Source organism: Oncorhynchus clarkii, chromosome 20 (genome assembly GCF_045791955.1).
Source record: "Oncorhynchus clarkii lewisi isolate Uvic-CL-2024 chromosome 20, UVic_Ocla_1.0, whole genome shotgun sequence".
In the NCBI taxonomy this organism is placed as follows: Eukaryota; Metazoa; Chordata; class Actinopteri; order Salmoniformes; family Salmonidae; genus Oncorhynchus; species Oncorhynchus clarkii.
The window spans coordinates 3,536,350-3,562,303 of record NC_092166.1 but is presented as its reverse complement, the minus strand read 5'-3'; the positions used below and the strand labels follow the sequence as shown (position 1 = coordinate 3,562,303).

Below are 25,954 nucleotides of genomic sequence, written 5' to 3'. Positions count from 1 at the left end.
AATGATACATCCTTAATCGATCACAAGCCCCTACCCCATAGGGACTCATGGAGATCTGAAAAAAATGGATATGTTTACAAATTAACTAATTCAATCAATCAAATGAATTCATATCAGATGAATTAGCTAATTAACGCAGAAAGGAAGGAAGTCTATTTCTCAGCGACTCCAGGCAGGATGAAGAACATCCAGAAATAAATGATGAACATTAGTATATAAAGCATTATACATGTGATTATGATGCATTATGAAGAGGGTATTTAAAGGAAGTGTTAGGAATGGTTGTTACCTCAGAGTCTGGGCAGGATGAAGAACGTACAGATATGGATCCCGTAACTAATTAACCAATTAACAAATGAACATCACAAGGTGAGTATTTACCTATCAGAGAGTCCGGGGAGGATGAAGAACATCCAGAAGTGGATCCCGAACACCAGGATCACCTGGAAGATGACCTTTCCCAGCACTGTCTTCTTGAGGTACAGGGCCCGGTCCACCACCATGGTCCCAAACTGGATCAGAATCATCACCAGGAAGGCTCCGGGAACCTGGTCCTCCGACAGAGACGACGTGAAGTCGGCTCCCGCTGAGTGTTTCTGAGGAGAAGAAGAAGTAATTAATGTCACATTTTTAATATGTGATCAGAGCGGGAATTGAACCCATAACTTTGGTGTTGCCAAGACCGACTGAGGCACACAGGACCCTGCTGACTGTTTCCGACGGGATGACAAGATCGTGTCAAATGTAAAGAGACTAGCTACACGTACGTACCCCAAAAGCAGAAAAACCGAAGACGATGATGATGAAGTCGACGGTGTCGGCCAGGAACATGAGGACATAGACATCTGTCAAAGCGCTGTACTCTGGATGGACCAGGTTGTAGAAGAACTGACGGATGGGCAGGTACACCTTCATGGTCCTGGAGAGAATACAAAACAAATGTACAAGAATATTATGTTAGGTTAATTTTATATTATGTTTGAGGCATTTAATAAATCAATTAATCAATCAATCAATCAATCAATCAATCAAGCCCACCTCTTGATAGTGAAGGTCTTGGCTTTGATCATCTGTTCTTTGAGTTTCTCCATGATCAGCTGTTTCTTGGTCTTCTGCTGCACTGACCCCTCACTCCAATCTCTACGGCTACTGTTCCTGGAGTTGGTGCTGCCTGGGGAAACGATGGCAACGCATGTCAACGCGCTAAAGGCTAGATTTAATGAGCTTACTTTAATGAGCTTATCTCTAAATGTATTGAGCAAGGCCCCATCCCTATTGTTAAGTAAAGTGGCTAATTAGCTAAGTAAAATAAATTGGTAAGTTAAGTGAGTAGCCAAGTAAAGTACAGTAAGTAGTCATGTAAAGTACAGTAAGTAGTCATGTAAAGTACAATAAGTAGTCAAGTAAAGTACAGTAAGTAGCCACATAAAGTACAGTAAGTAGTCATGTAAAGTACAGTAAGTAGTCAAGTAAAGTACAGTAAGTAGTCAAGTAAAGTACAGTAAGTAGTCAAGTAAAGTACAGTAAGTAGTCATGTAAAGTACAATAAGTAGTCAAGTAAAGTACAGTAAGTAGTCATGTAAAGTACAATAAGTAGTCATGTAAAGTACAATAAGTAGTCAAGTAAAGTACAGTAAGTAGTCAAGTAAAGTACAGTGAGTAGTCAAGTAAAGTACAGTAAGTAGTCAAGTAAAGTACAGTAAGTAGTCATGTAAAGTACAGTAAGTAGTCAAGTAAAGTACAGTAAGTAGCCACATAAAGTACAGTAAGTAGTCATGTAAAGTACAGTAAGTAGCCAAGTAAAGTACAGTAAGTAGCCACATAAAGTACAGTAAGTAGTCATGTAAAGTACAGTAAGTAGTCAAGTAAAGTACAGTAAGTAGCCACATAAAGTACAGTAAGTAGTCATGTAAAGTACAGTAAGTAGCCAAATACAGGAAAGTACAGTAAGTAGCCTCATAAAGTACAGTAAGTAGCCAAATACAGGAAAGTACAGTAAGTAGCCACATAAAGTACAGTGAGTAGCCAAATACAGTAAAGTACAGTAAGTAGCCACATAACATACAGTAAGTAGCCAAGGAAAGTAGAGTATAGAGTGCATGGCACTTGCAATGTCAGGGTTGTGGGTTCGAATCCCACGGGGGACAAGCACGAAGAAATATGAAAATGGAAGACACTCACTAAGTCGCTCTGGATAAGAGCGTCTGCTAAATGACTAACATGTGGAACGTAAACATAAAGTAGCCAAGTAAAGTATGTCCCTGACCTCTCTTGGAGCGTACAGAGTGGACTGACTGGTGGGAGATATGAGACCCTCCACTGGAGCTCTTTCTTCTCTGGTAGATCTGCTGCTGTTGCTGGAGGTAGTGCATGGAGTCCACGGAGGTGCCCACGCCCAGATTTATAGACCTGAGGGTCTGTGTCGACCCCTTCCTCTCGCGGGGGTAGGACGGCACGGGAGTGGCGTCCCTCTCCTTCCATTCTTCCTTCGACTCAGTGTCCTGGCGAAGGATCTCCTTCTTGGTGTCCTTGAGGTCGTCTTCGTCCCAGAGACCATGACACTACGACGGGAGAGTGCAGAGGAAAGGTAGGGTACCAATAAGAGTACGAAACAAAACAATCACATTGTATTACGATCAAAGACCTGAAAGACCTGATCCTAGATCAGCCGTACCTTCAGGATGGACCTGTGGAAGAAGAGCGCCAGAAGCTGTATGAGGTCATAGACGACGTATCCATCTTTCTTCTCCACTCCGATGATGTTTGGAGGGTGGTAGGGTTTATTCCCGTTCACCTTCGGGTTCTGGTTGAAGGGGAAAAAGCCAAACTGGCAGAAGTACTTGATGACGATGGCGACCTAGAAGAGAAGACATGCAAGCAAAACCCGACAATAGTATAGGTGCAGTAAAGAGATCCCATCGAATTTCGCTGAAACAATGGAAATGCCACGGCAACGCCACTCAATTTCCTGATTGCCCCCCAGAAAAATGTGCCTACTGTTTCTATGTCTTTCACACTATGTTGAGGTAAAAAATCAGAGTATAATGGTATGGAGGTCAACCCCAATACATGTTTATGTCATCATCAACTGCCAGCTTACACGAACGGAAGTTAGCATTCTGCACTCATTTTTTCAAACCCCGAAAATGAATATTTTTTAATATTATATATATAATATTATATATTATAATATTGAAAATGGCTGACTAGCAATGATCAACAACCAACTTGACAGAGCTTGAAGATTTATAAAAACAATATACGTCCAAATATTGTACAATCTAGGTGTGCAAAGCTCTTAGTGGAGACCAGATAGACTCATAGCTGAAATCGCTGCCAAAGGTGATTCTAACATGTATTGACTCAGAGGTGTGAATAAATGAGATACACTACATGACCAAAAGTATGTGGACATCTGCTCGTGGAACATCTTGGTGTGTTTAAACATTCTGCGGCATATCTAAAATGTCCTTATTAGTGGTAACGACCTCCATCTCATCTGATCCATACTGCAAATCATCTATTTTCTGTGACAAACGTTTTTCTTTTTTTTTGATAGATTAAAGTGTTTATTTGAATTATTGTCATAGTTCCTTACTCATAACGATTCATTTCCCCTTGAAGAGCGTCCCACAAATCTGCACCAAAAAAAATACACAACATGGACAAAAGTATACACCTGTTTGTCAAACATCTCATTCCAAAATCATGGGCATTAATATGGAGTTGGTCCCCCCCTTTGCTGCTATACTGGCTTTCACTCTTCTGGGAAGGCTTTCCAGTAGATGTTGGAACATCTACTGGGGACTTGCTTCCATTCAGCCACAAGAGCATTAGTGAGGTCGGGCACTGATGTTGGGCGATTAGGCCTGGCTCGCAGCCGGCGTTCCAATTCACCCCAAACGTGTTTGATGGGGTTTAGGTCCAGGCTCTGTGCAGGCCAGTCAAGTTCTTCCATACCGATCTCGATAAACCATTTCTGCATGGACCTCGCTTTTTGCACTGGGGCGTTGTCATGCTGAAACAGCAAAAAGCCTTTCCCAAACTGTTGCCACGAAGTTGGAGGCACAGAATCGTCTAGAATGTCATTGTATGCTGTAGCGTTAAGGTTTTCCTTCACTGGTACGAAGTGACCTAGTCTGAACCATGACAAAAAGCCCCAGACCATTATTCCTCCTCCCCCAAACTTTACAGTTTGTGCTATGCATTCGGGCAGGTAACGTTCTCCTTGCATCCGCCAAACCCAGATTCGTCCGTCGGACTGCCTGATGGTGAAGCGTGAAGCTCCAGAGAACACTTTTCCACTGCGTTGCGCATGGTGATCTTAGGCTTGTGTGCGGCTGCTCAACCATGGAAACCCATTTCATGAAGCTCCCAACGAACAGATCTTGTGCTGACGTTGCTTCCAGAGGCAGTTTGGAACTCGGTCATGAGTGTTGCAACCAACGACAGACCATTTTTACGCGCTCTGTGAGCTTGTTTGGTCTACCACTTCGCGGCTGAGCCGTTGTTGCTCCTAGACGTTTCCACTTCACAATAACAGCATTTCCAGTTGACCGGGGCCGCTCTAGCAGAGCAGAAATTTGACGAACTGACTTGTTGGCAATCTTATGACAGTGCCACATTGAAAGTCACTGAGCTCTTCCGTAAAGCCATTCTACTGCCAATGTTTGTCTACGGAGATTGCATGGCTGTGCGCTCGATTGTATACACCTGTCAGCAATGGGTATGGCTGAAATAGCTGGATCCATTAATTTGAAGGGGTGTCCACATACCTTTGTATATATAGTGTATTTCCGTATTTCATTTACAAAAACAATTGCACAAATTTAAAAAAACATGTTTTCACTTTGTCATTATGAGGTATAACCTTAAAGATCCTAAATTATGTCACCACTGCCCTTGATTTTGTGCAATGTTGTGCTGCTATTTTTAAGCTTTTGATACAGCAGACCATTCCATTCTTATGGATCGGCTAAGGAGTGTTGTTGTCTCTGAGGCAAGGGAGTACCCCAAGGCTCGATCCTAGGCCCCACGCTCTTCTCAATTTACATCAACAATATAGCTCAGGCAGTAGGAAGCTCTCTCATCCATTTATATGCAGATGATATAGTCTTATACTCCGCTGGCCCCTCCCTGGAGTTTGTGTTAAATGCTCTACAACCAAGCTTTCTTAGTGTCCAACAAGCTTTTCTCTGCCCTTAGCCTTGTTCTGAACACCTCCAAGACAAAGGTAATGTGGCTCCGTAAGAAGTCTGCCCCTCGTCCGGTACACTGTCCTCCTCTCAGTAGAGAGAAGCTGCAGGCTAAGGTTAAATCTAGACTTGGTTTCCTCTATCATAATCACTCCTCTTTCACCCCAGCTGCCAAACTAACCCTGATTCAGATGACCATGCTACCCATGCTAGATTACGGAGACGTAATTTATAGATCGGCAGGTAAGGTTCTCTCGTCATTCCTGAACTCTAAACTCCTCATCTCTGTATACCCGGCACAAAGCCACTGGTTGATGTTTATTTACAAAACCCTCTTAGGGCTCACTTCCTCCTATCTGACATATCTACTGCAACCCTCATCCTCCACATACAACCCCCATTCTGCCAGTCGCATTCTGTTAAAGGTCCCCAAAGCACCCACATCCCTGGGTCGCTCGTATTTTCTGTTCGCTGAAGGTAGCGACTGGAACGAGCTGAAAAAAACACTGGACAGTTTTATCTCAATCTCTACATTCAAAGACTCAATCATGGACTCTCTTACTGACAGTTGTGGCTGCTTCCGCGTGATGTATCGTTGTCTCTACCTTCTTGCCCTTTGTGCTGTTGTCTGTCCTAATGTTTGTAGCATGTTTTGTACTGCTACCATGTTGTGCTGCTACCATGTTGTGCTGCTACCATGTTGTGCTGCTACCATGTTGCTGTCATGTTGTGTGGCTACCATGCTGTGCTGTCATGTGTTTCTACCATGCTGTGTTGTTGTCTTAGGTCTCTCTTTATGTAATGTTGTGGTATCTCTTTTCTCGTGATGTGTGTTTTATGATTAATGAACTGACTGTTCTTCAGATTAATGAACTGACTGTTCTTTAGATGAATGACTGACTGTTCTTCAGATGAATGAACTGACTGTTCTTCAGATTAATGAACTGACTGTTCTTCAGATTAATGACTTCAGATTAATGAACTGACTGTTCTTCAGATTAATGAACTGACTGTGTTTCAGATTAATGACTTCAGATTAATGAATTGACTGTTCTTCAGATTAATGACTTCAGATTAATGAACTGACTGTTCTTCAGATTAACGACTTCAGATTAATCAACTGACTGTTCTTCAGATTAACGAACTGACTGTTCTTTAAATGAATGACTGACTGTTCTTCAGATGAATGAACTGACTGTTCTTCAGATTAATGAACTGACTGTTCTTCAGATTAATGACTTCAGATTAATGAACTGACTGTTCTTCAGATGAATGACTGACTGTTCTTCAGATGAATGAACTGACTGTTCTTCAGATGAATGAACTGACTGTTCTTCAGATGAATGAACTGACTGTTCTTCAGATGAATGAACTGACTGTTCTTCAGATGAATGAACTGACTGTTCTTCAGATGAATGAACTGACTGTTCTTCAGATGAATGAACTGAATGTTCTTCAGATGAATGAACTGGCTGTTCTTCAGATGAATGACTTCAGATTAATGAACTGACTGTTCTTCAGATGAATGACTTCAGATTAATAAACTGACTGTTCATCAGATGAATAAACTGACTGTTCTTCAGACGAATTAATGACCGTTCTTCAGACAAATTAATGACTGTTCCTCAGATTAATGACTTCAGATTAATGAACTGACTGTTCTTCAGATTAACGACTTCAGATTAATGAACTGACTGTTCTTCAGATTAACGAACTGACTGTTCTTTAGATGAATGACTGACTGTTCTTCAGATGAATGAACTGACTGTTCTTCAGATTAATGAACTGACTGTTCTTCAGATGAATGACTTCAGATTAATGAACTGACTGTTCTTCAGATGAATGAACTGGCTGTTCTTCAGATGAATGAACTGACTGTTCTTCAGATGAATGAACTGACTGTTCTTCAGATGAATGAACTGACTGTTCTTCAGATGAATGAACTAGCTGTTCTTCAGATGAATGACTTCAGATTAATGAACTGACTGTTCTTCAGATGAATGACTTCAGATTAATAAACTGACTGTTCATCAGATGAATAAACTGACTGTTCTTCAGACGAATTAATGACTGTTCTTCAGACAAATTAATGACTGTTCCTCAGATTAATGCACTGACTGTTCTTCAGATAAATGAACTGACTGTAAATCACTCTGAATATGAACGTCTGCTGAATGACTAAAATGTCAAATGTAAATAGTCTGGGATTATATCTGGGATTATATCATCACAAAGATTGTATTTTTCTTCAGGGGCTTCCTTAGAGATAAGTATCCTGATATTTGTGTTAATTTAGAGACACTCATTGTGTAGGGTCATAGACTATACATATTCATCTAAAGGATTGTAATACCTGTAAAACTATCATAGAAAGTACATGTGCAATATATTAAATTCATACTTCTATATAGCATAGCATAGCATCCCATAGCATTGCATCCCATAGCATAGCATCCCATAGCATAGCATCCCATAGCATTGCATCCCATAGCATAGCATCCGATTGCATCCCATAGCATAGCATCCCATAGCATAGCATCCCATAGCATTGCATCCCATAGCATAGCATAGCATCCCATAGCATAGCATCACATAGCATAGCATCCCATAGCATTGCATCCCATAGCATAGCATCCCATTGCATCTCATAGCATAGCATCCCATAGCATAGCATCCCATAGCATTGCATCCCATAGCATAGCATCCCATAGCATTGCATCCCATAGCTTAGCATCCCATTGCATCCCATAGCATAGCATCCCATAGCATAGCATCCCATTGCATCCCATAGCATCCCATAGTCTGTCATAGACTATAGCAGTGTCTATGTCTGTCATAGACTATAGCAGTGTCTATGTCTGTCATAGACTATAGCAGTACAGCAGTGTCTATGTCTATCATAGACTATAGCAGTGTCTACGTCTGTCATAGACTATAGCAGTATAGCAGTGTCAATGTCTGTCATAGACTATAGCAGTATAGCAGTGTCAATGTCTGTCATAGACTATAGCAGTGTCAATGTCTGTCATAGACTATAGCAGTGTCTACGTCTGTCATAGACTATAGCAGTGTCTACGTCTGTCATAGACTATAGCAGTGTAGCAGTGTCAATGTCTGTCATAGACTATAGCAGTATAGCAGTGTCTATGTCTGTCATAGACTATAGCAGTGTCTATGTCTGTCATAGACTATAGCAGTGTAGCAGTGTCAATGTCTGTCATAGACTATAGCAGTGTCTACGTCTGTCATAGACTATAGCAGTGTAGCAGTGTCAATGTCTGTCATAGACTATAGCAGTGTCTACGTCTGTCATAGACTACAGCAGTGTCAATGTCTGTCATAGACTATAGCAGTGTCAATGTCTGTCATAGACTATAGCAGTGTCTACATCTGTCATAGACTATAGCAGTGTCTACGTCTGTCATAGACTAAAGCAGTGTCAATGTCTGTCATAGACTATAGCAGTATAGCAGTGTCTATGTCTGTCATAGACTATAGCCGTGTAGCAGTGTCAATGTCTGTCATAGACTATAGCAGTATAGCAGTGTCTATGTCTGTCATAGACTATAGCAGTGTCTATGTCTGTCATAGACTATAGCAGTGTCTACGTCTGTCATAGACTATAGCAGTGTAGCAGTGTCAATGTCTGTCATAGACTATAGCAGTGTCTACGTCTGTCATAGACTATAGCAGTGTCAATATCTGTCATAGACTATAGCAGTGTCAATGTCTGTCATAGACTATAGCAGTGTCAATGTCTGTCATAGACTATAGCAGTGTCAATGTCTGTCATAGACTATAGCAGTATAGCAGTGTCTATGTCTGTCATAGACTATAGCAGTATAGCAGTGTCAATGTCTGTCATAGACTATAGCAGTGTCTACGTCTGTCATAGACTATAGCAGTATAAATGTCTGTCATAGACTATAGCAGTGTCTACGTCTGTCATAGACTATAGCAGTATAGCAGTGTCAATGTCTGTCATAGACTATAGCAGTATAGCAGTGTCAATGTCTGTCATAGACTATAGCAGTATAGCAGTGTCAATGTCTGTCATAGACTATAGCAGTGTCAATGTCTGTCATAGACTATAGCAGTGTCAATGTCTGTCATAGACTATAGCAGTGTCAATGTCTGTCATAGACTATAGCAGTGTCAATGTCTGTCATAGACTATAGCAGTGTCAATGTCTGTCATAGACTATAGCAGTGTCTACGTCTGTCATAGACTATAGCAGTGTCAATGTCTGTCATAGACTATAGCAGTATAGCAGTGTCAATGTCTGTCATAGACTATAGCAGTATAGCAGTGTCAATGTCTGTCATAGACTATAGCAGTGTCTACGTCTGTCATAGACTATAGCAGTATAGCAGTGTCAATGTCTGTCATAGACTATAGCAGTGTCAATGTCTGTCATAGACTATGGCAGTGTCTATGTCTGTCATAGACTATAGCAGTGTCAATGTCTGTCATAGACTATAGCAGTGTCAATGTCTGTCATAGACTATAGCAGTGTCAATGTCTGTCATAGACTATGGCAGTGTCTATGTCTGTCATAGACTATAGCAGTGTCAATGTCTGTCATAGACTATAGCAGTGTCAATGTCTGTCATAGACTATAGCAGTATAGCAGTGTCTATGTCTGTCATAGACTATAGCAGTATAGCAGTGTCAATATCTGTCATAGACTATAGCAGTATAGCAGTGTCAATGTCTGTCATAGACTATAGCAGTGTCAATGTCTGTCATAGACTATAGCAGTATAGCAGTGTCAATGTCTGTCATAGACTATAGCAGTATAGCAGTGTCTATGTCTGTCATAGACTATAGCAGTATAGCAGTGTCAATGTCTGTCATAGACTATAGCAGTGTCTACGTCTGTCATAGACTCTAGCAGTGTAATGTGTTGAACGTGCAGTAGTTCTCTGTAGCATATTGCAGTATACATTATTTTCTCGGCCTGTGTCCCAAATTGGACCCCTGGCTCAAAGTAGTGTACTAAATAGGGAATAGGGTACTGGTTGGGATGTAGGGCTACATTACCTCGGTATAAACGATGGCGGTCATCCAGAACCTCTTACTGGGTCTAGGTACCGACAGCATGGCCCAGAGGAAGATGAGGATGGGGAGGACCAGGGTGACGCAGGAGGCTGACAGCATGTTGTTGAGGATGATGACTAGGTAACACACCATCTCAGAGTGGGCCACCAGCATGTTATACAGGGCATAGACCAACTGGAACACCAGGGGCTGGCCCACATAGAACCGCTCCGACCGCTTTAGCTCCTCATCATGGAACATCCTGATGGAGGGGGAGAGAAGGAGGGGGAGAGAGGGAGAGGGGGGGAGAGAGGGCGGGGAGAGAGGGCGGGGGAGAGAGGGAGGGGAAAAGAGGGAAGGGGAGAGAGGGAGAGGAGAGAGGGAGGGGGAGAGGAGAGAGGGAGGGGGAGAGAGGGAGAGGGGAGGGTGGGGAGAGGGAGAGGAGAGAGAGAGGGGGAGAGAGGGAGAGGAGAGAGGGAAGGGGAGAGAGGGAGAGAGGGAGGGGAAGAGAGGGAGGGGGAGAGGGAGAGGAGAGAGGGAGGGGGAGAGAGGGCGGGGGAGAGAGGGAGGGAGGGGGAGAGAGGGAGGGGGAGAGAGGGAGAGGGGGGAGAGAGGGCAGGGAGAGAGGGCGGGGGAGAGAGGGAGGGGAAAAGAGGGAGGGGGAGAGAGGGAGAGGAGAGAGGGAGGGGGAGAGGAGAGAGGGAGGGGGAGAGAGGGAGAGGGGAGGGTGGGGAGAGAGGGAGAGGAGAGAGAGAGGGGGAGAGAGGGAGAGGAGAGAGGGAAGGGGAGAGAGGGAGGGGAAGAGAGGGAGGGGGAGAGGGAGAGGAGAGAGGGAGGGGGAGAGCGGGGGAGAGAGGGCGGGGGAGAGAGGGCGGGGGAGAGAGGGAGGGCGGGGGAGAGAGGGAGGGGGAGAGAGGGCGGGGGAGAGGGGGGGGTGGAGAGGGGGGGGGTGGAGAGGGGGGGTGGATAGAGGGAGGGGGAGAGAGGGAGGGGGGGGAGGGAGGGGGAGAGAGGGCGGGGCAGAAAGGGAGGGGATAGAGAGGGAGGGGGGAGGGAGGGAGGGAAGGGGAGAGAGGGAGGGGGAGAGCGGAAGAGGGGGGAGAGAGGGAGGGAGGGGGAGAGAGGGGGGAGAGAGGGTGGGGGAGAGGGGGGGTGGAGAGGGGGGGTGGAGAGGGGGGGGGTGGAGAGGGGGGGTGGATAGAGGGCGGGGGAGAGAGGGAGAGGAGAGAGGGCGGGGGAGAAAGGGAGGGGATAGAGAGGGAGGGGGGAGAGGAGGGAGGGAGGGGGAGAGAGGGTGTATGTCTCTGGTCTTAGCTGAACCATCTGGTACTGTATGTCTCTGGTCTTAGCTGAACCACAGCCTCTGGTTCTGTATGTCTCTGGTCTTAGCTGGACCATCTGGTACTGTTTGTCTCTGGTCTTAGCTGGACCATCTGGTACTGTATGTCTCTGGTCTTAGCTGGACCATCTGGTACTATATGTCTCTGGTCTTAGCTGGACCATCTGGTACTGTATGTCTCTGGTCTTAGCTGGACCATCTGGTACTGTATGTCTCTGGTCTTAGCTGAACCATCTGGTACTGTATGTCTCTGGTCTTAGCTGAACCATCTGGTACTGTATGTCTCTGGTCTTAGCTGGACCATCTGGTACTGTATGTCTCTGGTCTTAGCTGAACCACAGCCTCTGGTTCTGTATGTCTCTGGTCTTAGCTGGACCATCTGGTACTGTATGTCTCTGGTCTTAGCTGAACCATCTGGTACTGTATGTCTCTGGTCTTAGCTGAACCATCTGGTTCTGTATGTCTCTGGTCTTAGCTGGACCATCTGGTACTGTATGTCTCTGGTCTTAGCTGGACCATCTGGTACTGTATGTCTCTGGTCTTAGCTGGACCACAGCCTCTGGTACTGTATGTCTCTGGTCTTAGCTGAACCATCTGGTACTGTATGTCTCTGGTTTTAGCTGAACCACAGCCTCTGGTACTGTATGTCTCTGGTCTTAGCTGAACCATCTGGTACTGTATGTCTCTGGTCTTAGCTGAACCATCTGGTACTGTATTTCTCTGGTCTTAGCTGAACCATCTGGTACTGTATGTCTCTGGTCTTAGCTGAACCATCTGGTCCAATATGTCTCTGGTCTTAGCTGGACCACAGCCTCTGGTACTGTATGTCTGTGTTCTTAGCTGAACCATCTGGTACTGTATGTCTCTGGTCTTAGCTGGACCACAGCCTCTGGTACTGTATGTCTCTGGTCTTAGCTGAACCATCTGGTACTGTATGTCTCTGGTCTTAGCTGAACCATCTGGTACTGTATGTCTCTGGTCTTAGCTGAACCATCTGGTACTGTATGTCTCTGGTCTTAGCTGAACCATCTGGTACTGTATGTCTCTGGTCTTAGCTGGACCATCTGGTACTGTATGTCACAAACTCACAGAACAGGACCGCAGAGTACTGAAGTGGTAGGCCACACAAACTCACAGAACAGAACCGCAGAGTACTGAAGTGGTAGGCCACACAAACTCACAGAACAGAACCGCAGAGTACTGAAGTGGTAGGCCACACAAACTCACAGAACAGGACTGCAGAGTACTGAAGTGGTAGGCCACACAAACTCACAGAACAGAACCGCAGAGTACTGAAGTGGTAGGCCACACAAACTCACAGAACAGGACTGCAGAGTACTGAAGTGGTAGGCCACACAAACTCACAGAACAGGACTGCAGAGTACTGAAGTGGTAGGCCACACAAACTCACAGAACAGGACCGCAGAGTACTGAAGTGGTAGGCCACACAAACTCACAGAACAGGACCGCAGAGTACTGAAGTGGTAGGCCACACAAACTCACAGAACAGGACCGCAGAGTACTGAAGTGGTAGGCCACACAAACTCACAGAACAGGACTGCAGAGTACTGAAGTGGTAGGCCACACAAACTCACAGAACAGGACCGCAGAGTACTGAAGTGGTAGCCCACACAAACTCACAGAACAGGACTGCAGAGTACTGAAGTGGTAGGCCACACAAACTCACAGAACAGGACCGCAGAGTACTGAAGTGGTAGGCCACACAAACTCACAGAACAGGACCGCAGAGTACTGAAGTGGTAGGCCACACAAACTCACAGAACAGAACCGCAGAGTACTGAAGTGGTAGGCCACACAAACTCACAGAACAGGACCGCAGAGTACTGAAGTGGTAGGCCACACAAACTCACAGAACAGGACTGCAGAGTACTGAAGTGTGTAAAGCATAAGAATCATCTGTCCTCGGTTGCAACACTCACTACCGAAGTACCAAACTGTCTCTGGAAGCAACTTCAGCACAATAACTGTTCGACTGGAGCTTCATGAAATGGTGTTTCCATTGCCGAGCAACACACACAAACTAAGATAAGATCAGATATAAGATAAGCTAAGATCACCATGCACAGTGCCAAGCGTCGGCTGGAGTGGTGTAAAGCTCGTTGCCATTGTTCTCTGGAGTGATGAGTCACGCTTCACCATCTGGCAGTCCGACGGACGAATCTGGGTTTGCGGATGCAAGGAGATCGCTATCTGCCCGAATGTATAGTGCCAACTACTGTATAAAGTTTGGTGGATGAGGAATAATGGCCTGGGGCTGTTTTTCATGTTATGGGCTGGGCTGGGCTGGGGAAATCGTAACGCTACAGCATACAATGACATTCTAGACTATTCTGTGCTGCCAACTTTGTGGAAACAGTTTGGGACAGGCCCTTTCCTGTTTCAGCATGACAATGCCCACTTGCACAAAGCGAGGTCCATGCAAAAATAGTTTGTTCAGATCGGTGTGGAAGAACTTGACTGGCCTGCGCAGAGGCCTGACCTCAACCCCCTTTGGGATGAATTGAAATGCCAACTGTGAGCCAGGCTTAATCGTCCAACATCAGTGCCCGACCTCACTAATGCTCTTGTGGATTAATGGAAGCAAGTCCCCGCAGCAATGTTCCAACATCTAGTGGAAAGCCTTCCCAGAAGAGTGGAGGCTGTTATAGCAGCAATGTTCCAACATCTAGTGGAAAGCCTTCCCAGAAGAATGGAGGCTGTTATAGCAGCAATGTTCCAACATCTAGTGGAAAGCCTTCCCAGAAGAGTGGAGGCTGTTATAGCAGCAATGTTCCAACATCTAGTGGAAAGCCTTCCCAGAAGAGTGGAGGCTGTTATAGCAGCAATGTTCCAACATCTAGTGGAAAGCCTTCCCAGAATTGTGGAGGCTGTTATAGCAGCAATGTTCCAACATCTAGTGGAAAGCCTTCCCAGAAGAGTGGAGGCTGTTATAGCAGCAATGTTCCAACATCTAGTAGAAAGCCTTCCCAGAAGAGTGGAGGCTGTTATAGCAGCAAAGGGAGGGACCAACTCAATATTAATGCCCACAATTTAGGAATGAGATGTTTGACGAGTAGGTGTCCACATACTTTTAGTGTATTTTTTTTGGTGCAGATTTGTGGGACGCTCTTAAAGGGGAAATGAATCGTTATGAGTAAGGAACTATGACAATAATTCAAATAAACACGTTAATCTATCAAAAAAAAAGAAAAACGTTTGTCACAGAAAATAGATGATTTGCAGTATGGATCAGATGAGATGGAGGTCGTTACCACTAATAAGGACATTTTAGATATGCCGCAGAATGTTTAAACACACCAAGATGTTCCACAGTTCAACAAAAAGGTTTTGGGAAGTACTGTTCTATTGTAATTCCACTCTATAGATTAGATCTACAGTTGAAGTCGGAAGTTTACATACACCTCAGCCAAATACATTTAAACTCAGTTTTTCACAATTCCTGACATTTAACCAGAGTAAAAAATTGTCTGTCTAAGGTCAGTTAGGATCACCACTTTATTTTTAGAATGTGAAATGTCAGAATAATAGTAGAGAGAATGATTTATTTAAGCTTTTAGTTCTTTCATCACATTCCCAGTGGGTCAGAAGTTTACATACACCCAATTAGTATTTGGTAGTATTGCCTTTAAATTGTTTAACTTGGGTCAAATGTTTCGGGTAGCCTTCCACAAGCTTCCCACAATAAGTTGGATGAATTTTGGCCCATTCCTCCTGACAGAGCTGGTGTAACGGAGTCAGGTTTGTAGGACTCATTGCTCGCAAATGCTTTTTCAGTTCTGTCCACACATTTTCTATAGGATTGAGGTCAGGGCTTTGTGATGGCCACTCTAATACCTTGACTTTGTTGTCCTAAAGCCATTTTGCCACAACTTTGGAAGTATGCTTGGGGTCAATGTCCATTTGGAAGACCCATTTGCGACCAAGTTATCATCTATTTAGTGAAGTGCACCAGTCCCTCCTGCAGGATATCACCCTGACAACATGATGCTGCCACCCTCGTGCTTCACGGTTGGGATAGTGTTCTTCGGCTTGCAAGCCTCCTCCTTTTTTCTCCATAACATAACGATGGTCATTATGGACAAACAGTTATATTTTTGTTTCATCAGACCAGAGGACATTTCTCCAAAAAGTATGATCTTTGTTCCCATATGCAGTTGCAAACCCTAGTCTGGCTTTTTTATGGCGGTTTTGGAGCAGTGGCTTCTTTCTTGCTGAGCGGCCTTTCAGGTTATGTCGACATAGGACTTGTTTTTATTATGGATATAGATACTTTTGTACCTGTTTCCACCAGCATCTTCAAAAGGTCTTTTGCTGTTGTTCTGGGATTGATTTGCACTTTTCACACCAAAGTACTTTCATCTCTAGGAGACAGAACGCATCTCCTTCCTGAGCGGTATGATGGCTGCGTGGTCCCATGGTGTTTATACTTGCGTACATTTGTTTGTACAGATGAACGTGGTACCTTCAGGCATTTGTAAATTGCTCCCAAGGATGAACCATACTTGTGAAAGTCTACCATTCTTCTTCTGAGGTCTTGGCTGATTTCTTTTGATTTTCCCATGATGTCAAGCAAAGAGGCACTGAGTTTGAAGGTAGGCCTTGAAATACATCCACAGGTACACCTCCAAATGACTCAAATGATGTCAATAAGCCCATCAGAAGCTTCTAAAGCCATGACATCATTTTCTGGAATTTTCCAAGCTGTTTAAAGGCAAAGTCAACTTAGTGTAGTAAACTTCTGACCCACTGGAATTGTGATACAGTGAACTATAAGGGAAATAATCTGTCTGTAAACAATTGTTGGAAAAATTACTTGTGTCATGCACAAAGTAGATGTCCTAACCTGCTTGACAAAACTATAGTAACAAGAAATGTGTGGAGTGGTTGAAAAACGAGTTTTAATGACTCCAACCTAAGTGAATGTAAACTTCTGACTTCAACGGTATATCTTAACATGAATACACTAACTGTAAATCGCTCTGGACTAGAGTGTCTGCCAAGTGACTAAAATGTAAATGTGAATAGTTATTTAAATGATATGTTTCTGTGTTTTATTTTCAATAAATTAGCTAAAATTTCTAAAAACATGTTTTCACTTTACCAATCGAATCAAATTGTATTTGTCACGTGCGCTGAATACTGAATACTGAATACACTAGAGACATTATTAACATTAGTGTGTCTCGTCCACTTACTTGTTGAGCAGCAGTTCGCTGGCGGTCAGCTCAGTGGTCAGTGAGGGCAGCAGGGGATCGTCCAGATAGTCTGACCGGCTGGTGTCTGGGGTCATCGCCATCATCCTCTTATCGTCCCTGTCGCTCTCATCCTCACTCACCTCCAGTCGGTCAAAGCTCACCGCCTCCATGACAAAAATATTAATAATTCATAATTCATAATTCATTTAGTTTACCCTTTCATTATACAACAATTACCAAGGGCTACCGTGTGAGCAATCAAATTATCAATCAATCAATCAATCAATCAATCAAATGTATTTTATAAAGCCGTTTTAACATAAGCAGTTGTCACAAAGTGTTTTACAGTAAACCGGCCCGACCCCAAAAAGCAAGCAAAGCAGAAGTGAAAGCAGGGGCCAGGAAAAACTCCCTAGAAGGAAGAAATCTAGAACGGAACCCGGCTCAGAGTGACAAAAGACATAGAGCACCAACCTTGTTGTAGCTGGAAGGCACGTCAGTGTCCGAGGTGTTTGGAGCATCCGAGGTGTCCAGCTGACCCGCCCGGCCCCGCTCCTCTGTGTTCCGGTACTCTTGCCGGACACCCCCATCGTCACTGTCAGTGGTACAGTCCTGGGACCCTGATCGAAGGGCCAGGAAGGTCGAAGTTGGACTGTCTACGCTGAAGGAGGGGACCTCCACTGGGCCTGGAGTCTCCCATGGATCCCACTGTCCCTGGTCCCTCTCCTCCTCCTCAGTGGTCACTCCACCACCACCACTCCACCAGGGGCTTCCCTCAGCCCCCTCTGTCTCCGGATGTGAGGGTCCCAAGGGTTCGTTCTGCCTGTCCTCCCCCTGGTCCTGTTCGTCATCCACCTCCTCGATGGTGTCATTGGTGCCTTGCCGTGAATAGAGAGTGATGCACTGAGTCGCCTCGCTGTGGGGGACAGGGGGACAGGGGGACAGACGGACAGACAGACAGACAGACAGACAGAGGAAGTTTGAGGAACAGAAACAAACCACATATAATGATGAGAATAATCAGCAACCCATAAACAGAAAATGGGTGATAATCAACAACCCATAAACAGAGAGTGGGTGATAATCAACAACCCATAAACAAAAATGGGTGATAATCAACAACCCATAAACAAAACATGAGTGTGTGAGGGGAGGAAGAGGAGGAGGAATAAGAGGAAGAGGAAGAGGTTTTTGGCTTGGACCAGGCACCTGGACACTTGGCTACTGCTGCTGTCAGTCGATTTGGAGGCGTCCAGGCCGTAAATCTTACAGAGTTTGGGCCGGACACGCTCGCTGGTTTTGGGAATGGGAACATCTGACGACATTCCGTCCAGCTCGTCCAGGGTGTCTTGTCGGGAGAACAGCATGGTGGCCTCAGTGAAGGCACTGACGGAGAGATGAGAAATAAAGGAGTGGAATGACACAATGGTTACAACATGGCTTTCACATGACACGGCTAACGATGTGGGAGTTTCCAAATGGTAAAGTTGGTGGGGAGGTTATGGCCGAATGTACTGTAGAATGTGATTCCTCATCTCTCAGCCTGTATCCTGAAGATACTGATCAAGCCATAGAATGACATATAGCAATAACAGGATATCTCAATAACAGGATATCTCAATAACAGGATATCCCAATAACAGGATATCTCAATAACAGGATATCTCAATAACAGGATATCTCAATAACAGGATATCTCAAGCACTCTACTCAGTCTCTCGAAGATACAGCGCTGTGAAAAAGCATTTGCCCTCTTTCTAATTATCTCTATTTTTGCATATTTTTAACACTGAACAGACAGACAGACAGACAGACAGAGTCTCCCATGGATCCCATCAGATCTTCAACCAAAACCTAATTTATTTTGAATTTGTATTGAACATTTATTTAACTAGGCAAGTCAGCTATTAGATAAAGGGAACCTGAGTGAACAAATAACGCAACAATTACATATATTATTTCATTAATAAAGTTATGCAAAATCCCCGTGTGAAAATGTAATTGCCCCCTTTACACTAACTAACTGTTGTTTATCCTTTAGCTGCAATGACTCCAACCAAACACTTCCTGTAGTTGTTGATCAGTCTCTCACATCACTGTGGAGGAATTCTGGCCCATTCTTCAATGCAGAACGGCTTTAACTCAGCGACATTTGTGGGTTTTCAAGCATGAACTGCTCGTATAAAGTCCTGCCACAACATCTCAATTAGGATTAGGTCTGGACTTTGACTAGGCCGTTCCAAAACTTAGTGTTCTTGGGCACAGGGACTATGGTGGTCTGCTTGAAACATGTTGGTATTACAGACTCAACCAGGGACAGATTGAAAATGTCAGTGAAGATACTTGCCAGTTGGTCAGCACATGCCCGGAGCACACGTCCTGGTAATCTATCTGGCTCTGCAGCCTTGTGAATGTTGACCTGTATAAAGGTCTTACTCACTTCGGCTACGGAGAGGGTGATCATACAGTCGTCCGGAACAGCTGGGGCTCTCATGCATGCCTCATTGTTGTTTGGCTCAAAGCGAGCATAGAAGTAATTTAGCTCGTCTGGTAGGCTCGTGTCACTGGGCAGCTCGCGGCTGTGCTTCCATTTGTAGTCTGTAATAGTTTGCAAGCCGTGCCACATCCAACGAGTGTCAGAGCCGTTGAAGTACGATTCAATCTTAGTCCTGTATTGGTGCTTTGCCTGTTTGAGGTCATAGCAGGATTTCTTGTAAGCTTCCGGGTTAGAGTCCCGCACCTTGAAAGTGCCAGCTCTACCATTTAGTTCAGTGCGAATGTTGCCTGTAATCCATGGCTTCTGGTTGGGGTATGTACGTACAGTCACTGTGGGGACGACATCCTCAATGCACTTATTGATAAAGTGACTGATGTGGTGTACTCCTCAATGCCATCGGAGGAATGCCAGAACATGTTCCAGTCTGTGCTGCAAAACAGTCCTGTAGTTTAGCATCTGCTTCATCTGACCACTTTTTTATTGATCTAGTCACGGGTGCTTCCTGCTTTAATTTGTGCTTGTAAGCAGGAATCAGGAGGATATAATTATGGTCAGATTTGCCATATGGAGGCGAGGGAGAGCTTTCTACGCATCTCTGTGTGTGGAGTAAAGGTGGTCTAGAATTGTTTTCCCTCTGGTTGCACATTTAACATGTTGATAGAGATTTGGTAGAACTGATTTAAGTTTCCTGCATTAAAGTCTCCGGCCACTAGGAGCGCTGCCTCTGGGTGAGTGGTTTCCTGTTTGTTTATTTCCTTATACAGCTGACTGAATGTGGACTCCTCTTTCACTCCAGCTGCCAAACTAACCCTGATTCAGATGACCATCCTACCCATGCTAGATTATGGAGAAGTAATTTATAGATCGGCAGGTAAGGGTGCTCTCGAGCGGCTAGATGTTCTTTACCATTCGTCCATCAGATTTGCCACCAATGCTCCTTATAGGACACATCACTACACTCTCTACTCCTCTGTGAACTGGTCATCTCTGTTCACCCGTCACAAGACCCACTGGTTGATACTTATTTATAAAACCCTCTTAGGCCTCACTCCCCCCTATCTGAGATATCTACTGCAGCCCTCATTCTCCACATACAACACCCGTTCTGCCAGTCACATTCTGTTAAAGGTCCCCAAAGGGTTAGATGAAGCCTACATAACCAACCCATAAAGTCAAATTTAACATCCATATAATTGGCCAGCTATATAAACTGTAATATTGATTTATCCTGCAAGAGATGGGGTTCAATTGGTAACATACATTTTGTGTCTTCTTCTAATGCCTCTTAACTATCGGCAGAGGTGACACGACTGGGTTTCCAATTGAGAATATCCGACTGTATAATGCACACCCTTGTAGTTGCACCGATTCGTCGACACGCCAGTGAGGAAGCTCAACGAAGTGAGGGTGTTAACGGCGGTTAAGGGGAAAGTAATCTAAAAGTACCCGAATGTAATCAGATTATAATTTTGGACAGGTAACTAGTAACTGTAACAGATTACATTTAGAAAGTAACCTACCCAAACCTGCTTACCTGGATATACTATCCCTGGAGGCCATAGATACAATGGAGTCCTGGCTCTCCATACGATAGCTGCCTCTCCTTCTACGGACCCTGTGAGACCACGACACACTGTCCTCCTCAATGAGCCGGTCCAGACTGGAGCCCTGCGACATGTATATACGCATCTGCTTCTGGTAGTACACATGGATACTGTCTCTGGATGGGACATTACCCTGTAGGGGAATTACACATTCATATAGGTTACATATAGGTTATATATATGATGTCATTGATTGATCTGCTTCTGGTAGTACACATGGATACTGACTCTGGACAGGACGTTACCCTCTAGGGAGTGGTTTTATGGTTAGGATCAAGATCGTCACTGATTCTCTATTTTGCTAATTATTATTATTATTTTCTTAAGGGGTGGATCAGCTTTAATATTGCGGAAAGATTGTTGCTTCCATCAATGTAATTGTCTACATCATTTCCAATCCCCCATATATTTATGGGGTAAATATATATATATATATATAACCATATATATATATATATATATGTATACATAAACATTCATACAAATACACATATATACATACTTTTTTAAGAATATTCCTTTATTATTCCCCCAAGCCCGACCACCCTTCCCCCAATTGGAGTAAACTAATAAACACTTAGGCTTCTACCTTCAGTTTATACATACTATACACATTTTACAGACACAGTCTATTTTACAATAGTTATATTTTGTTTGTTTTTAGTCCTTCCTCTATTTCTGATGTCCATCCAGTTTGATTTCTATTTGTAACTGTGCTATTTCACAACATTTCTGAACCTATATACATTGTACAGACCCCGTATGTTTTACATTGGTTATCTTGTTGTTATTAGTCCTACACTTCAGCGCCATTCTCCCATCTATCTCTTAACACCATCCATTTTGGATTTCCATTTGCCATATATTTTTCAACTGTGCTGTGATGCTTCACAAAAGTACTGAACCTTTCTATTCTCATAGCTTCTACAGATTGTAAATTAAATATAAACATTTTTGCTAAAATAATAATTATATTATTGATTGATTGAGTACGGCTTTTCAAATCACCCAGTATTGCTGTCTGCAGCGTTAGTTCTAGGCAAATGTTGCAATTCTTCAGCCATTACTGGACCTGTGACCAAAAACAAGCTACATATGGACAATACCAAAATAAATAATCTAATGACTCTGCCTCCTCACAGCAAAATCTGCAGAGCTGGGAAGATTGTATCCCCCATATATATATAACATTCTATTGGTAGCAAGAATTTTGTATAGTAATTTAAATTGAAAAATTAGACGTTTTGAATCCGGCGTTGTTTTGCGTATCAATTCATAAACCATGTGCCATGGAATGGGTACATCGGAAATCTCTTCCCAACTATTTTGCAATTTATATGGCACAGCGGTCAGTTTATTTGGTCCTTAAATGAAATTGGAATATGTTTTTACATGTATCAATTCTCCTTTAACCATTTATGTTCTTTAATACAGGGCCAACAGACAAGTTCCTTACTTTTTCCCCCTTCTACTTGTCGCTTCCATTTTAGTGGTAATGCTGCAATTAGTTGGTTGTAATTTTGGGTAGAGCAGACATTTCCATATGTCTGTGTTAGCTGCATGTGTGACATAACTCCACCAGTCCTATTTACCATATCGATTTTTTTTTATTTTTATCAATTAGTATATTTGAGTTTAACCACAATATTTGTTGTATTATGTGTTATGTTTTTTCAAGTGGATTAAACTGAAATTGCAACCAACTTTCTAAGGCTTGTTTAGAAAATAACCATTTTTTGGAGATTTCGTTTTCAAACAACCGAAAGTGAGCCGGTGTAATCTGAATAAAGGGGAAGAGGCCCTTCCTGAACATAGGATGAGACATTCCTACCAATTTACTAGAGAACCAGTTTGGATTTAAGTATAACTTTTGTATGACTGATGCCTTTAGTGAGAGGTCTAACGGTTTAATATTTAATCATTTCTGCCCTCCGAATTCATATTCATAAATAGGCCCTTTTGATTTTGTCTGGCTTTCCATTCCAAATAAAATTGAATATTTTTGGTTCATATTATTTAAAAAGCAGGTCACTAGGTGTAGGCAAAACCATAAGCAAATAGGTAAACTGTGATATAACTAAGGAGTTAATCAGGGTGATTTTGCCACAAATAGACAGGTATTTTCCTTTCCATGGTAGCAAGATCTTACCTATTTTTGCTAACTTTATTTTTTGCTAACTTTCTATAAAAATGTATTGGAGTGAGATCATTTCTTTCTTTCGGGATATGTATACCAAGTATGTCCATATCCCAGTCAGACCACTTTATTGGTAAACTACACGGTAATGTAAAAGTTGCATTTTTTAGTGATCCAATACGTAATATAGTTATCAGAATGTGGTTGTAATCCAGAGAGGATAGCAAAAGTATCTAGATCCTCTATGAGGCCGTGCAGAGACTCTAATTGTGGTTTAAAAAAAAAACATGAATCATCAGCGTACAATGACACCTTTGTTTTTAAGCCAAGTCTAATCCCTTAATATTATTGTTGGATCTAATTTTAACAGCTAACATTTTGATGGCAATAATAAATGGATATGCTGATAGTGGACAACCTTGTTTTACTCCTCTTGACAGTTTAAAACGTTCTGAGATGTAGCCATTATTTACTATTTTAAACCTAGTGTTACTATACATAACTTTAACCCATTTTATAAGAGATTGTACAAAATTGAAATATTCTAGGCATTTATATATAGACTCCAATCGTACTTATCAAAAGCCTTTTCAAAATCAGCTATGAAAACCAGGCCTGGTGTCCCCAATATTTCTAGTGTTCTATTGTTTCCAGTACTTGTCTTATATTATCTCCAATGTATCGTACATGTAATAAACCTGTCTGATTAGGATGAATAATAATATCTGACAAAATCTTTTTAATTCTATGCACCAAGCATTTTGCTAGATTTTTTGCATCACAACACTGAAGTGTAAGAGGCCTCCATTTGTATTAATGGACTGGATCTTTATATACACCACTTGGGTCCTGTTTCAGTAATAATGATATCTGAGCTTCTTCTTGCATGTCTGATAATCTACCATTTATATAGGCGTGGATAAAACATGGTAATAATGGTCCTTTGAGTATATCAAAAGGTTTAGTATACTTCCACTGGTATGACATCCAACCCTGGAGTTTGGTATACTTCCACTGGTATGACATCCAACCCTGGAGTTTGGTATACTTCCACTGGTATGACATCCAACCCTGGATTTTGGTATACTTCCACTGGTATGACATCCAACCCTGGAGTTTGGTATACTTCCACTGGTATGCCATCCAGTCCTGGAGTTTGGTATACTTCCACTGGTATGCCATCCAGCCCTGGAGTTTGGTATACTTCCACTGGTATGCCATCCAGTCCTGGAGTTTGGTATACCTCCACTGGTATGCCATCCAGTCCTGGAGTTTGGTATACCTCCACTGGTATGCCATCCAGTCCTGGAGTTTGGTATACCTCCACTGGTATGCCACCCAGTCCTGGAGTTTGGTATACCTCCACTGGTATGCCATCCAGTCCTGGAGTTTGGTATACTTCCACTGGTATGCCATCCAGTCCTGGAGTTTGGTATACTTCCACTGGTATGCCATCCAGTCCTGGAGCTTTCCCAGCCGTAAAGGCTTTAATTGCATCAAGAAGTCCCTCCTCTGTAATTTGGGCTTCACATTAGTCTTTCTGTACAGATTTTAATTTTAATTTTAATTTTATTAATAAGGAAAAAATCCATACAATTAGTTTCAGTTAGTGAAGATGGAGGAGACTGAAATGAAAACAAATTATTAAAGTACTTTACTTCCTCTTTCAAAATATCATTTGGTGAATCATGCGTGACTCCATTTGTAACAATTTTCAACACATTTTGTTTTGGTAGCATTTCTGTTGAAAATAATTTGGTGTATTTTTCCCCATATTCCATCCAGTTGCTTTATTTTTATAATATATTACACTGGATCTTTCTGGAATCAGTTCCTCCATTTCTTTTTGTTTTTCCTCTAACTTATTCTGTGCCTCTATGGTACAGTTTTTATTGCTATCTAACTGTACTGTCAGTCCTTCAATTTCCTTTGTTAATATGGACTCTTTTGATCTAAATTGCTTTTGTTTTATAGATGAGTACTGAATTGCATGGCCTCTAAAGGCACATTTAAAAGTGTCCCATACAATAAGGGGATCTGCTGTACCTAGGTTATGTCTAAAAAAGTCAATTATAAATTCTTCTGTCCTAGTTCTAAACAAGTTATCATCTAGTAGGCTTTGATTAAATTTCCAATATCCTCGCCCACATGGAAATTCTGTAAGAGTAATATATATGCCAATTATGTGATGATCCGACCGCTTTCTGTCCCCTATCAACACTTTTTAAACTTTTGGTGCCAGAGAGAATGATATAAGAAAGTAATCAAGATGCTTGATTAAGCTTCCGCCATGTACAGTGAGGCAAAAAAGTATTTAGTCAGCCACCAATTGTGCAAATTCTCCCACTTAAAAAGATGAGAGAGGCCTGTAATTTTCATCATAGGTATACTTCAACTATGACAGACAAAAAAGTGTTGGAGCGAGGATATTGGATATTGGAAATGTAATCAAAGCCTACTAGATGATACTAGATGCACAGAAGAATTTATAACAGACTTTTTTAGACATAACCTAGGTTGAGCGGGCAGTGCTGCTCTTGGTCTCTGACTGCATTTTGGCTGCATACAGACCGCTTACAGCAGACCCATAAAACAGTTAGGGACTTCTCTTTAGTATCTGGGTCATTTAGGTGGGTGTCTAGGGTATAGGGTTGTGGACCGTTCGATCAATATAGGATCATAAATAAATTAGATGTATAATTTATTTTTAAAATGTAGTTCCCCATGACAGGACAATAAATAAATTAAATTAATCATTTATTTTAAAACACTGTTCCACCATGATAGGACAATAAATAAATAAGATGTATAATTCATTGTAAAAGTATATCCATCATCTGAACAACATTGAAAGCTCTCCCACACAGCAATACATTGGTTCTAGGATATGCAACCATTTCCTTTCTCACTCAACGCTACACTTTCC

At 42.8% G+C, this 25,954-nt stretch overlaps 1 protein-coding gene across 1 annotated transcript in view; it reads right to left on the bottom strand.

Annotated features, from left to right (window-relative positions):
* Positions 1-377: 377 nt before the first annotated feature.
* LOC139376512 (piezo-type mechanosensitive ion channel component 2-like) overlaps positions 378-25,954 on the bottom strand; it is a 178,450-nt gene continuing 152,873 nt past the window's right edge. The window contains exons 38-47 of the mRNA XM_071119199.1: positions 20,822-21,024; positions 18,000-18,176; positions 17,265-17,706; positions 16,791-16,954; positions 10,239-10,497; positions 2,675-2,857; positions 2,267-2,561; positions 1,039-1,171; positions 772-919; positions 378-596 (exon numbers count right to left, since the gene is read on the bottom strand). Of these exons, the coding sequence (XP_070975300.1) occupies positions 378-596; positions 772-919; positions 1,039-1,171; positions 2,267-2,561; positions 2,675-2,857; positions 10,239-10,497; positions 16,791-16,954; positions 17,265-17,706; positions 18,000-18,176; positions 20,822-21,024 (2,223 nt within the window). The remainder of the gene's footprint in view (positions 597-771; positions 920-1,038; positions 1,172-2,266; positions 2,562-2,674; positions 2,858-10,238; positions 10,498-16,790; positions 16,955-17,264; positions 17,707-17,999; positions 18,177-20,821; positions 21,025-25,954) is intronic.